The sequence below is a fragment of the Diospyros lotus genome, chromosome 2 (genome assembly GCF_014633365.1).
Source record: "Diospyros lotus cultivar Yz01 chromosome 2, ASM1463336v1, whole genome shotgun sequence".
NCBI classification, from domain to species: domain Eukaryota; kingdom Viridiplantae; phylum Streptophyta; class Magnoliopsida; order Ericales; family Ebenaceae; genus Diospyros; species Diospyros lotus.
Window position 1 is genome coordinate 41182386 of NC_068339.1, and position 13366 is coordinate 41195751.

Sequence of the window (13366 nt, forward strand, 5' to 3'; positions counted from 1 at the left end):
CATCAAAGTTGGGTGGGGTGTCAACAAGAAGAAACATAAAGCCCCAAATAAAACAAGAAATTGCAGCAATATCAACTGTTATTGTAATTTTCCATGCCAAAATTTTTCGAGCAATATGGCATTTATACATGAAAAATAAAAAATAAGACCTAATACAACATTCTCTCTCTCTCTCTCTCTCTGGTTCTCCAAAACCAAGTACAACATGGTCTAGCGCTAGACTCTACAGAGAAAAATCCTTCTATTGTGCTACTACCTTCAGCCTGGAGTAACCACAAATATTGTGTTGATGCAAACCCATGGAATTTCTTGCCCAGGGGTATCACCAAAAGGCAAGCAAAAAAGGGCATTCGACTTTGAAACATAATGCATGATAATTATACACATTTGCAGCAAATGCATTCCAGAATCAGACCGAGGTTGAACTGTGGTAAAATAAAAACTCTATGTCAAAGCAACAAAAAAGAGGATCTCACCTAACTTGCACAAAAAACTCAAAACTGATTTTTCCATGATCAGCAGCCTTCATATACTTGTATCCAGCTATATTTTATAGGCTGCAATAAGCAATTGAGAACCTTCGCCATCCAAACAGGTAAGCCACTTAATAAATACCTTGGCATAGAGATCTCTCAGATAAGCCCATCAGACAATAAGATCCTTAATTGATGCCTCAAGCTTCTCTAGTTTCCCATTTGAGGAAATAGAGTCTGCGCTATGACCAGTATCTGGGTGGGTTGCACCCAGATTTTCAGGATTTTTATGTATCTGGTTATAAGCTGAGCTTGGAATAGCAGAGCTGCAACTGCCCTCAAAGTATGTGGAGTAAGGGAAGAACTGGGTACATCGGGCTTTCCATCCTACAAGGAAAATCAATCAGGACTACAAACTAAAATTTGCAAGTTTGGAAGCATTGTAGTACAATAAGGCTAATCTTCCCTTAAAAAAACTAACATTTTCATTGGAGTCAACTATAAAAAGAGAAACACGGAATTGAGAAAGACGTCTTCTTGAATTCCATAACACTGATCCTTCCCCACTAGAAGAAAATACAAGTCTTGGAAACATCATAGTGGCAAATCTGGCATAGTGGATGAATATATTACAAATTGAAAAATCTTGGAAAGAAATAAATAATTTATACCCAGGTCAATATCCATTAAGTTCACACGCTATAAGAGTGGCACAATGAAAGATCCACGCCATCCAATTTTAGGGGTAAATGATTGAGACAACTCAAATAAAAAATCAATTCAGTATTGATGCATGAACAAATTGTGACCCACTTGAATACAGTCTAGGCCATCAGATTTAAGGCAACGCAAGAACAATTTATATCAAATTATTATATTAGCTAACACGTGATAGAGAAGAAATCAACAATATAAAGATTCCTGCAGCCCAGAGGGGGTTCTATCAAGTCTCAACTTGAACCTTCAAATTTCTGCATATTTAACCAAAGGTTCCTTTAGTTATTTAGCTGACAAAGGTAGAGCATGGTTTTGTAAATGATCGCCTGACATTGTGCCCTGCAGTGAGGCTATGGCTCAAACCGGACATTGCCTACCAATAAAAGTCCCTCATGGTCAATACCTAGAAGGTGGTCACCCCACCTTCCTCTATTCTCCCAGCCAAAAAAAAAGAAAAAAAAGAATATGATTTTGTATATGAAGCTTCAAAGATAGAGGCAGGAGTGATATCTTCAGGTTGCCTCTTCTAAGATGCCATCTTCCAGTTTCTTGAACATTTTACTTGGTTGAAGCCAACCTTATACGTGCCTTCTATACATTTTTGGCCCCAACCCCATGAACAAGGCCCATGCCAATTCAGCTTCGTAAAGAGGGTCAAACGCAACCTTACCTCAATGATGGTGCAACATTACTGCTAAGCCATGGCCTCCCTAGTGCATTCTTGGCCCCCTCTTATTTAATATCTTTTAACCTGGTTTATTGCTTGAAGAAAAGAAAACACAACCTGAATTTTTAATCTATCAACCCGGTCATCACACATGGAAATAAATCATACCAAGAAAATGATTTTTCCATCAATGAGGTTGAATATTACAAAGGCTAAGAGAACTAAATATCTATTCAAGCTATGTTTAAGGAGCTGGGTGACAATGTAGGGAACAAAAAATAAGAAATGTGAATGAGGTGGCACCAATGAAGAAATTCAGATAGCCATCTAAGCAGACTTCTCACAAAAATATATCATCTGAACAATAAGTCACTCTCCAAGTGTAACACAATAAAGTCCAGAGAAAGAAGGGTAAAAGGAAGAAAAAGAGAATCTCACACAGAAAGAACAGCTGGAGCAGTCAAAGAACTAAGGGTGTGTTTGATTGGCTATATTTTCCACCCAAATTCCAGCTTTTGAGGTGTTTGATTAGCTAAATTTTCCAGGCAAATTATTTTCCCACTTTTGGTCGCGTGAAGCTATTTTCCCACTTTTGCTAGAAAAGGTTTTCTGGGGGGAGGGGGGTAGATCAAATTTTCCAAGGAATTGGAAGGCAGCCCATGTTGCATCACCTCCGACGGAGCCGCCGCACCCACCAAACTGTTCACCAAACCGTTCCTGCTTTGCAGCAGCCGCCATTCACCTCCAACAGAGCCGCCGCCACAGCCTCCATTTGTCCATCGTGTCGCAAACCAACTCCATCGTAGCCTCCATAGCAAACCAACTCCATAGTGTCGGAGGCGAATGGCGGCCGCTGCAAACCAACTCCCAGAATCGCTGATGACGGCGGCGTGTGCGTCGACGGCGAACAGCAGCAGGTGCAACAGTGGCAAACGGCTGATCTGCAAACAGGTGAAACCTAGAGGCGAGGTGAGAGATAGAGAGAGAGATGGGGGGAGGCAGGCAGAAGGAGGTGGGTTGGGGGGGGGGGGGGGGGGAGAGACAGATGGGGGAGGCAGGGAGGAGGAGGTGGGTTTTGGGGGTAATTCCATGGAAAATAGTGGTAATCAAACACCAAAAATTAGAAAAGTACCAACAATTTCTAGGTTGAAAATTAAGCCAATCAAACACCCTTAATTGATAATTTCCATGCAAACGATTTTTAGGCAATTCAATTGCCTAGAACTTATTTTATTTCCATGCAAGTTCCATGCTTACAATCAAAGGCACCCTAAGATCATCTAGAAGTAATTACCTGGCTACAGCAGTAAAAGAAAACGAAGCGGACAATCAGGAAGATAACATTCTTTACAGTTGCATAAGTAGGAATACCCCCATTATTGAATTGTTAAGATAGGAATTTATCTGGTGAGACCTTTTTTGGCAAGGTCCACACCTCCCTGATGATCAAGGTTAGCCCCTTCAGGCCTCGTAATAGATTTTAGCTTAACAAAATTTTTGTTGGTTCTTCTATTGTGATATTACAAATACCACTACCCTTTTTGTTCAAAAGAAACAACAGCATGCAGAAGGGCAAAACACAGATGGGTTAAGGTAATAGAAATATGCATATTGGCTACTGCTAATCAATTTTAATACTAAGAATAGAAATTAGAGATAGATATAAAGCCATATGATAAACTTTAATGCTATTATAAGCATTAGTTGAATTCAAGATGTCCAATAGCTATTTAATTCCAAATTGGAGTTCTAAAAGAGCTGTTGTATCTCCATCTTTCTGGCATACAAAGATTGGTAAGCACCACTTATCAAACATGATGTTTTTATCCCTAAGATAATGTCCCGTATTGCTTGAGTAATTTTACAATCTCCACAGAAAGACTCAGATAACACCTACATAATGTACTTGTGAGCAAAAAATTTGACAAGGCAATATCACATATCTAAATTCAAATTGGACACTTACTTAATGCAGCATCATTGTCATTCAAACGTGTTCCAAGGAGTTTGTGCACTGCAATGCAGTCGTTGAGTTTCCATTTCCCTACCGGTCCAAGGGTTCTATTTCTAATTTCATGAGACAGGCAGAGTGCAATATTCAATTATTGTTCAAAGAAAGCAAATGAAAAATGCTATGGGAAATAACAATTAGAAAACAAATTTCTGAGAAATGTTACATTGACACCAGGTTGTTGGATGAATCTTCAATTAATTTGATAGCCTCCGCCTTCTTGCTAGGATCCAAAACATAAAGCATTTCTGCAACTGCTGCTCTATGCATCAATGAGTCTGCAAAAAAAAAAAAAAAAATGCAAGCAAACATGAAATATTGGAAAAACAAAGGTTCGTCATGTATATAAGATAAGACAGATGATGACCTCCATGCTTTTCAAGGAACTGGGTGTTTGCCTCGAGAAGGGATTTCTCATGCAGCTGACTGCAAAAATGTAAACCAAAAAATTAAGCCGTTACTACACAATTTCAATGGGATTGTAACCAAATAATAAAAACAGAAGACTGGGATACCTGAAAGTGGGTCTCTCTGCTTCTAAGACAGCCCAAATGAGTTTCTCAGTGTCAGTCACTGGGGCAGGCATAGCCCCCACCTTGTGAAAGAATTTTATCTACAAATAGATAGATACATATACAGAGAGAGAGAGAGAGAGAGAGAGAGAGAGTTAACATTCTGCAGATGCAGGCAATTCGTAACCTATTAGCAATGCTTACACAACTAGTTGACAGAGATCCATACCAAGCAGCAATGTGAATCCGGATTTTCAGCATCCAACCGTAAAAGTTGTTTTACAGCCTTCAGAGAGAAAAGAAAAAGAAAAAGAAAATTGCATTCAGCCACTTCCAATACCAGGTCAAAGAAGTACTAAATTTATCGCAACTGAGGCAATTAAATGCAGAAAGGAGAACAAGAGGTCAGCACAGGGGAAAGAGTTATTAGGTACACCAGTTTTTGCTCGAGTGTTAATAACTTATCATAGTTGCTAAAATTCAGCGAGACATGTCCTTCAGAGGGAAAATTAAGTGATTTCTTATTTGTTTCATGTTTCTTAACTAAATTAAATATGCTATTAGATTTGATATGGCAGAACAAGAGACATGATGCCTGAGTTTATTTTATCCTATTTTCAAAAACGTAAAGGTTCTGTGAGTTCCACACCAAACATAAAATCACCTGAAAGGCAATCAAAGTTCTTTGCTTTCTCATATTTAGTTCAAAAGACAGCAAGTGTGTCTCCAAGGAATCAGGTGAATGTTTCTGAAGCAGCTTCAAATACTTTGTCGCTTCTAATAGCGGATCTTCAACCTACATTTTCCAACAAACCAGGTTAAAAGATGTTGTCTACTTTACAACATAAGAGAAAATATAATATAAGACCCAAAAGCTTCAGAAGCAGTCAGAAAACTGAAGGAATAACCTGCAGCAACTTCTCCCCATTTGGGTCAAGATCTACAGGTTTGACATTTCGTTTTCCAGACTTAGAGGCACCGCTAGCATTTGAGTCTTCATTTTTCACTTCTGCCTCCTAAGGAAATAAAGAAAATTAGGACACAAGTTATCTCCGAAAAAGAAAAAGCAAGTAAGATTCAAGAAAAACAGAATCAGGTTACTTTCTTAGCCCGAGCTTCTGCCTTCCTCTGCTTTTGTCTCATTTTTTTCTTTTGTGAAGCAGGTAAGTTTGAGATTTCACCATCTTCTTCAGCTGCTGACTTTGAAGGTGAATCATATAATTTTATGTAGCACCTGCATCTCAATCCGGCCAACCATTAATAAGAACAAAGGATGCAGATCTGTCTTGAGTGGACCAATAGATGAAAAATATTATGATAGAACAGAAATGAAGCAGGATCTAAACAACTTCTAGTCAAATCATTTGTTACTGATCAGGGGAAGATAGTGAGAGTTTTACCTGATTGCTCCACCTGCTGCTTTACGGAAATAATCATGCGAGTGCAGTTGATCTTGAAATTTCAGCATCTCTACATAGGTTCGCAAAGTCATCTTCCTTAAACAATAAGCATGAAAATCAAATTGATCTTCTGTGATATCTGCATAATGCTTCTCCACAGCTAAGAATTTTTTCAAAGCCCGTCCAAGGTCACCTTGCCGGAAGTAGCTTTCTCCAGAAGCCAGTTCATACCTTCCAAAGATACATTTTAGTAGAATTAGTAAGGTGCAACTAACTAAAAAAATGTCAATTTTGGGGGAAGGGGGTGTAACGAAACATATTATTCTCCCATTTTAATTGCCATGGCATGAGTATAAAAATGGATAATTGATTTGGTATGGCATGACAATACGTGTGGACAAAATTGAGATGAATTAAGGCCAGCTGAATGAACAGCCAAGTCAAATGTCAATTGTGGGGTTAAGGCTAGGGAAGAGCCAACATCCAACTGGGAGCTGACTACCGAAAACAGTGAGCAAAGGAGCTCAATTGTGGAGCTGACAATTAACACTGAGTAGTCTACCGATAGACGATTGAAATGATGGGTGACTGGTAGTCAGCTGGCAGAACTTCAGTACTTATCCTGAGGCTGATTTTGGAGGATTGTTTGGCGGAAGTAATGAATGAGATTTGTGCATCAAAAATTTGTTGTAATCCATATTGTGGAGTGTACAATGACGTGTAACTCCCACTTTGTTGGATCAATAGTTAACCTAATCAGTATGGTTGCCTGAAGAGCTTGACCAGGGACTAAAATGTGCGTCAAGTGTGGGAAATTTAGCAGGCTCATTATAAGGAGCATTTTTCTACTTTGGAGGTGCTTTGTCATGTATAGGCATGAGTATATGGAAGTGTGCTTACTGAATTAGTGGAATGAATATAACACCAAAAGGGAGAAAAGGCTAAAGCTGAAAAGGCAGAATGCAGCTTTTTGATGAAGAGGCAAGGGCCTGTTTTGCCCAGCAGAGGCTTCTAGGAATTATTGGCCAAGCAAAGGGCATATGAGAAAGGTTGGAATGGGATAGCAAGATGAATTTGCAATGCTATTGGCAGACAAAGTGGAATTTTGTGTATAAATGCATATATAATTAACAGACGAGGCATACCAGCTGAGTTGTAATGAGAGGCTTCAGCATGCAAGGGAGGTATATATATACCCCTACATATATGCATATATGGCTGAGAGCGGGATGCATGGCATGGCTGCACCCATGCTAGCTGGGATGGCTGATTTGAAACCATAGTGAGAACTTATAATTGGCTCATGAAAAGTGGATACATATAAAAGGCTTGTTTGGACTGGTAAAAGGCTCAATATGGGAGGTATGTGTTAGAGGCTGATTGAAAGAGTTGGCTGCAAAGATTTGTACACACAAAAATATGTATATCTGTAGCTGCACGTATGCTGAAGGATAGGAGGCCTTCTGAGTGTAATCAGCAGGAATGAGGTACATAAATGTGGCTATGGCAGCCAGGCGAGAAAGGCCTTACATGGACTGAAGAATAGCAACAGTAGGCGGCCTTCAAAGGGAATCGTGCAGGCTGATTTTCTGTAGCACTGGAATATGGTTAAACATGGGAGGAGCAAATCCTGAAAAGAAGAGAGATGCTGAAAAAGAGACTGTCTTGTGCTGGTTTAAAGACATAACAAGACCCAAAAGGCTGAATTGAGCTGTGTAGAGCTGGTGGGCTGAAGGCTGAGGAAAAATGTGACCAGCCAATTAGGTAGAAACTTTTTACCTACCTCCTCACACCTTTTGCCTATATAAAGGCTTGAGCTGGAAAGAGTCTTAAGTGTTTCCTCTAGCTGGTCGCTAGAGTGAGTGTGCAATGTGCTTGTTGCCTGGTGCGTGTAGTGCTATGAGGAGTTGCTGTGTTGCTATTTAGAATTGCTGTGGTGCTGAATTGAGCTTGTTTGTGCTCTGCTGGTCTATCATGCTTGAGGTAAGCTAGCTGAAGAACTTGCTGTATTGATGTGGTAAGGATATGTTGCATGAGACTATCATGTTGTTATTGTAATGAACAGCTTTATTTAACGTATGGATAGTGGTTACATTTTAGGAATTTGTGTGGATAAAAATATGCTTTGGGAGAGGAGTGGTAATTAACTATGAAACAATTAATGAGTATGGAAGAAACATGTCCAGGTTAGGAAATGAACCCCAAATGCAATAAGGGCGTGAGAGATAAATATATGAAGTATAGCCCAGAGGCTAAGCCAGAACAATGGTGAAAAAGAGAACAATTGAGGGACACTCAACAGTGCAATTCCAAAGAGTTTGGAAGGTCAGATTTGGAGCCAACTGGAGAAGGGCGTTGTAACTTCGACCGTGAGGTCAACAGTCTGTCACGATTTAGGCTAGTTATATTTTATTTTTATTGTATTAGTTAGTGTTGTCTAAGTTTGCATTGAGTAAGTCCTTAGAAGTCAGTGGAAGCAAGTCAAGTGTCAAAGCGGCAGTCAGTTAGTTGGTTAGGTCTTCTAATGGTAACTAAATATATTAGGGGTAAAACTGGTAATAACTTACCTGGTTAATTCCATTGTATTGTCTGCTCTTTATGGAGGGCAAGGGGGTAGTCGCTTAAGGCATGATTAGCGAGTGCAAGATTGTATGAGAGGAAAGGGTATTTCATGATAGTTCTTTGTAATCTCGGGTGATCAAGTTTGTACTCATGAAAGAGGCTTGTGTACTGATTCATTCAAATTAGTGAAGGAGACTGCTCTCAGGGATTTAAAGGCTGGATGTAGGGTCATCTCAAGGGATGATCTGAACCAGGATAAATTTGGTGTTCTCTTGTGTGTTTGGTTTATGTTTTTTGTATATTTCAATACTGTTATTGTTTGTTCTTGTTTGTATTTCTATCCTATCAATCCACATGCGTGTGTTTCCTATCCTAAATAGAGTGCGTTCCAGTGCTCCTGAGTCAACAACTTGGTATCAGAGCACGGGTTAATTGATCAAGAAAAGCCAAGAATCTTAGATTAGAGTCATATCCAAGTCGCAGTAATGGCTGCAACCGCATCTTCCATTAGATACGATATAGAGAAATTTGATGGGCATAATGACTTTGGGTTATGGAAGATGAAAATGAGGGCTTTGTTAGGGAATCTTGGACTGGAAACAGCACTAAAGGGGAAGCAAAGATGCCAAAAACCTGTATGATAGAACAGAAGAAAGAAATTGGTAAGAGAGCCTTTAACACCTTAATATTAAGCCTAGGTGATAAGTAGGTGCGAGAAGTCTCCAAAATGAAGACTGCAGCAGAAATTTGGCTTAAATTAGAGAGTCTATATATGACCAAGTCATTGTCTAGTAGGCTGTATCTAAAGGCTAAGTTTTTTACATTTAAAATGAATGAAGGGCAGAGGTTGCAAGATCACATAGATGACTTTAATAAACTATGTCTTGACCTTGAAAACATTGAAGTCAAATATGATGATGAAGATAAAGCCTTAGCGCTACCGCATTCCTTACCAAAATCGTATGAAACTTTTGTGGATATCTTGAAACATGGTAGGGACACTCTAACCTTAGATGATGTAATAGGAGCCCTAAACTCAAAAGAGTTGCAGCATAAGGTAGAAGGAAAGAACACTGCTGGAGATGTTCTTTCTGTTAAAGTCAAGACCTGATAGGAGACACCCTAGAGGAAGGGGGAGATCTAGGACTAGATCCAAGAATGGTAGAAAGGTTATTAAATGTTATCACTGCCACGAGGAATGGCATATTAAAAAGAATTGCCCTAAGAGAAAGAAAGAATTTCAAGAAAGAAATAACCCTGAAATTTCCTCATCTATTTGTGAGTTTGATTATGACAGCGCAAGTGCCCTAGTTGTTTCTGAAAAAGTAGATAAAGAGGTATGGATTTTAGATTCAAGTTGTTCTTTTCATATGTCACCACATAGGCATTGGTTCTTGAATTTTAAAGACATGGGTGGTGGAAAGGTTTTGTTAGGAAACAACCAAGAATGTAGAATTAAGGGTGCGGTTTGATTGCAAAGGTGGAATTTGGGTGGAAAGAAAATGAATTCCAGGGAATTGAATTCCTGAGAAAATGAATTCCAAGGAATTGGAAGTTTAAGCTGTTTGATTGGTATAATTTTTTACCTAAAAAATAATGTTATTTTCCATCTTTTGGTGTTTGATTGGTAATATTTTCTATAGAATTTGGTCATTTTCCTGACATTTCGTGTTTGATAGGCATTATTTTTTATGGAAAATGTGTTTTTTTTATGAAAAATGACACATTTTCCATGGAGTTTAATGGTGAAAATGTATTGAAAAACACTGAATCCCTACACAGAGATATATATATATACATAAATATATATATACACACACAGATACACACACATGTATATATATATCCAAACCAACACTGAAAATGTATACATCTCCGCATACACAGACATATATATACATAAATATATATATATACACACACAGATACACATATATATACGCACACATACATACATATATATACGCCTTCTCTCTCGCTGCATCCCTGCTCACCCACAAGTCGCCGCTCACCGCTCCTGACCCACTCGCTCGCTCGCCCTCTCTCTCGCTGCCTCTCTCTCTCGCCCTCCCTCCCTCTCGTTCTCTTTTTGTCCCTCTCATTGCAGATCTGCTTCCATGGAAGTTGAAGGGGATGAAGACGAGAGCACAGTGGGTTGTTGCTTCAATTGCCTGGAAAATCGGAGCTCCTCCCTCCCAAGGAATTTGGTTTCCTTGATTTGAAGGAAAAAGCTATCACGTGACAAGAAATGGGAAAATGAATTCCCTGGAAAAATTTGGCTGTCAAACACTACACAAATGGAAAATTGGGTGGAAAAAACCTCTTTTCCCAAGAAAAAATGGCTATCAAACAAGCCCTAAGAGAATTGGGGATATAAAAATAGAATTGCATGATGGATCTATTAAGACATTAACATCTGTAAGGTATGTTCCAGATTTGAAAAGAAATCTAATTTATCCTGGAGAGTTAGATAAAAATGGCTACTCCTATAGAGGAGATGGAGTCCTTAAAGTGTCTAAAGGGTCACTCATGTGTATGAAAGCAATCCTTCAAAATGGAATTTATGTGCTGCAAGCCTCCACATTATGTGGTGAAGTTGCAGTAGGTGATGATAAGGCCTATGATCAAACTAGGATTTCGCATTTTAGGATGGCTCATATTAGTGAGCAAGGACTTAAGGAATTATCTAAGCAAGAGATCTTAGGCACTGGAAAAGATACAGAATTAGATAAATGTGAATCAAGTATATTCAGAAAAGCTATAAAAGTAAAATTCTCTAAAAAGGTTATCCATTCCTCTAAGGTCCCTTTAGATTATATCCATTCGGACTTATGGGGCCCAGCACGGACTTTATCTCATGGTGCGGGTAGGTATTTCTTGTCTATAATAGATGATTTTCCCATAATGGTTTGGGTCTATGTGTTAAAATCAAAAGACCATACTTTTGAAGCCTTTAAAAGCTGGAAAACCATGGTAGAAAATAAGAAAGAACAATTAAAATCATTAGGACAGATAATGGTTTGAAATTTTGTAATAAAGAATTCACTCATCTTTGTAAAGAAAATGGAATCCTTAGGCACCTAACAGCCCTAGGTAATCCGAAGCAGAATGGCCTAGCTAAAAGGATGAATAAGACCTTGCTAAAGAGAGTTAGATGCATGATTTTTCATGCTAAATTACCAAAATCTTTTTGGGAAGAAGCTGTAGCTACTATATCCTATGTAATAAATAGGTCCCCATCGGCTGCTATAGGCTTCCCCTATGAGATGTGGTCAGGTCATAAGCCTAGCTTAGACCATTTAAGGGTGTTTGGATGTTTAGCCTATGCCCATGTTAAGTAAGGAAAACTAGAGCCTAGGGAAAAAAGGTGCTTGTTCATAGGATATCCCACTGGGGTAAAGGGTTATAAGCTATGGAATTTGGAATCAGGTATGCCTAGGACAATGGTAAGTAGGGATGTTACCTTTGATGAAAATTCCACTATAAAAGACATTAAGATAAATGATCCAAATGATGAGGAGGGAAAATCTAAGGTTGTGGAAGTTGAACAACCTTAGAATTCTATGATAATGTCTTTGATAGCCCTCTTGACCAGGAATCAGATCAACAAGGAGAGAGTGAAGGTACTTCTAGTATAGACAGTGAGCAAGACCATGGGAGATACAATGTAGCCAGGGATAGGCAAAGGAGAATTAGTAGACCATCGGTTAGATATGGTTATTTGGATTTAGTATCATATGCACTGTCAAGTGCAATGGAAGAAGCAGGCGAGGAACCTCTTACTTATGAAGAGGCAGTGCACTCAAAAGACTCCAAGAAATGGCTAGTAGCCATGCAATCAGAAATGGAGTCTCTTAGAAAAAATGAAACTTGGATTTTGGTGGACAGACCCTTAGGAAAAAGGGTTATAGGCTGTAAATGGTTATATAAAATTAAGGAAGGTGTTGGACATGATCTCAAACCTAGGTACAAAGCTAGGTTAGTAGTAAGGGGCTTTACTCAAGTACCTAGAATAAACTTTAATGAAGAGTTTTCTCTCATGTGGTGAGACAGACTTCTATTGGAGCCTTACTTGCTATATCAGCACACTTAAACCTAAGCCCAGATCAAATAGATGTAACCACTGCCTTCTTACATGAATTAAGAAAGTATTCTAATGGAGCAGCAAAAAGGGTTTGAAATTAGAGAAAAAAAGAGAGCAAATATGCTTGCTGAAGAAATCCCTCTATGGATTGAAGCAATCCGCTAAATAGTGGTATAATAAATTTGATTCATTCATGTTAATCCAAGGGTATAAAAGGAATGCATTTGATTGTTGTGTTTATTGTAAGCACATGCCAAATGAGATCTCTGTATATCTTCTTTTATATGTGGATGATATGCTGATTGCAAACCAATCAATTGAAGAAATTCATAAATTAAAACTGAGATTAAAGTCAGTTTTTGAAATGAAGAAATTAGGAGAAGCTATGAAGATTTTAGGCATAGAAATATGTAGAAATAAACAACAAAGAAAACTCTTGTTGTCCCAAAAATCCTACCTCGAGAAGCTAGTTAAGAAGTTTCATATGCTTGATGCCAGTGTTATTAAAGGCTCAAGGCAAGGGGCGAGCTTGGTGAAACTAGGCGCAAGTTAATAAAAAAAATAAAAATGAAAATATGTCATAATTGAAGAAAAATGTATAAAATAGGTCTTAACTTCTAATAATATTCTAACAAGCATGTTATATTTTCATCCTTAGAAGTATCATCTCTAATATCTTCTTCCACATCATCTTCTCCTCTTGTTGGATGACTTCTATGGTAAGTGTGATGATAGTTTCATACATTTTTTTGGTAGATAATATACTAGACTTGAATTTGTATCTTTCTTTGTTTTGGTAACTTAATGTTGCATTTTGTTATTGCATGCCTTGAATTTGTTCAATTCTCCCTATCCATCTTCATCTAGTTCAAATTCAATTGGAGCATTTGAAGTAGTAAACTTTTTACTTATTGTCAAATTTGTAGTTGAATCAATAAAT

The 13366-nt window shown here is 38.3% G+C and overlaps 1 protein-coding gene across 3 annotated transcripts in view; it reads right to left on the reverse strand.

Annotated features, from left to right (window-relative positions):
• Positions 1 to 48: 48 nt before the first annotated feature.
• LOC127795037 (N-terminal acetyltransferase A complex auxiliary subunit NAA15-like) overlaps positions 49 to 13366 on the reverse strand; it is a 92909-nt gene continuing 79591 nt past the window's right edge. The window contains exons 17-27 of one of the 3 annotated variants that reach the window (XM_052326453.1): positions 5781 to 6011; positions 5482 to 5614; positions 5289 to 5396; positions 5045 to 5176; positions 4610 to 4666; positions 4384 to 4481; positions 4236 to 4294; positions 4035 to 4146; positions 3824 to 3924; positions 616 to 860; positions 49 to 425 (exon numbers count right to left, since the gene is read on the reverse strand). In XM_052326453.1, the coding sequence (XP_052182413.1) occupies positions 646 to 860; positions 3824 to 3924; positions 4035 to 4146; positions 4236 to 4294; positions 4384 to 4481; positions 4610 to 4666; positions 5045 to 5176; positions 5289 to 5396; positions 5482 to 5614; positions 5781 to 6011 (1246 nt within the window). In that variant the 3' untranslated portion in view covers positions 49 to 425; positions 616 to 645. The other 2 variants (XM_052326452.1, XM_052326454.1) reach the window with 2 other exon arrangements.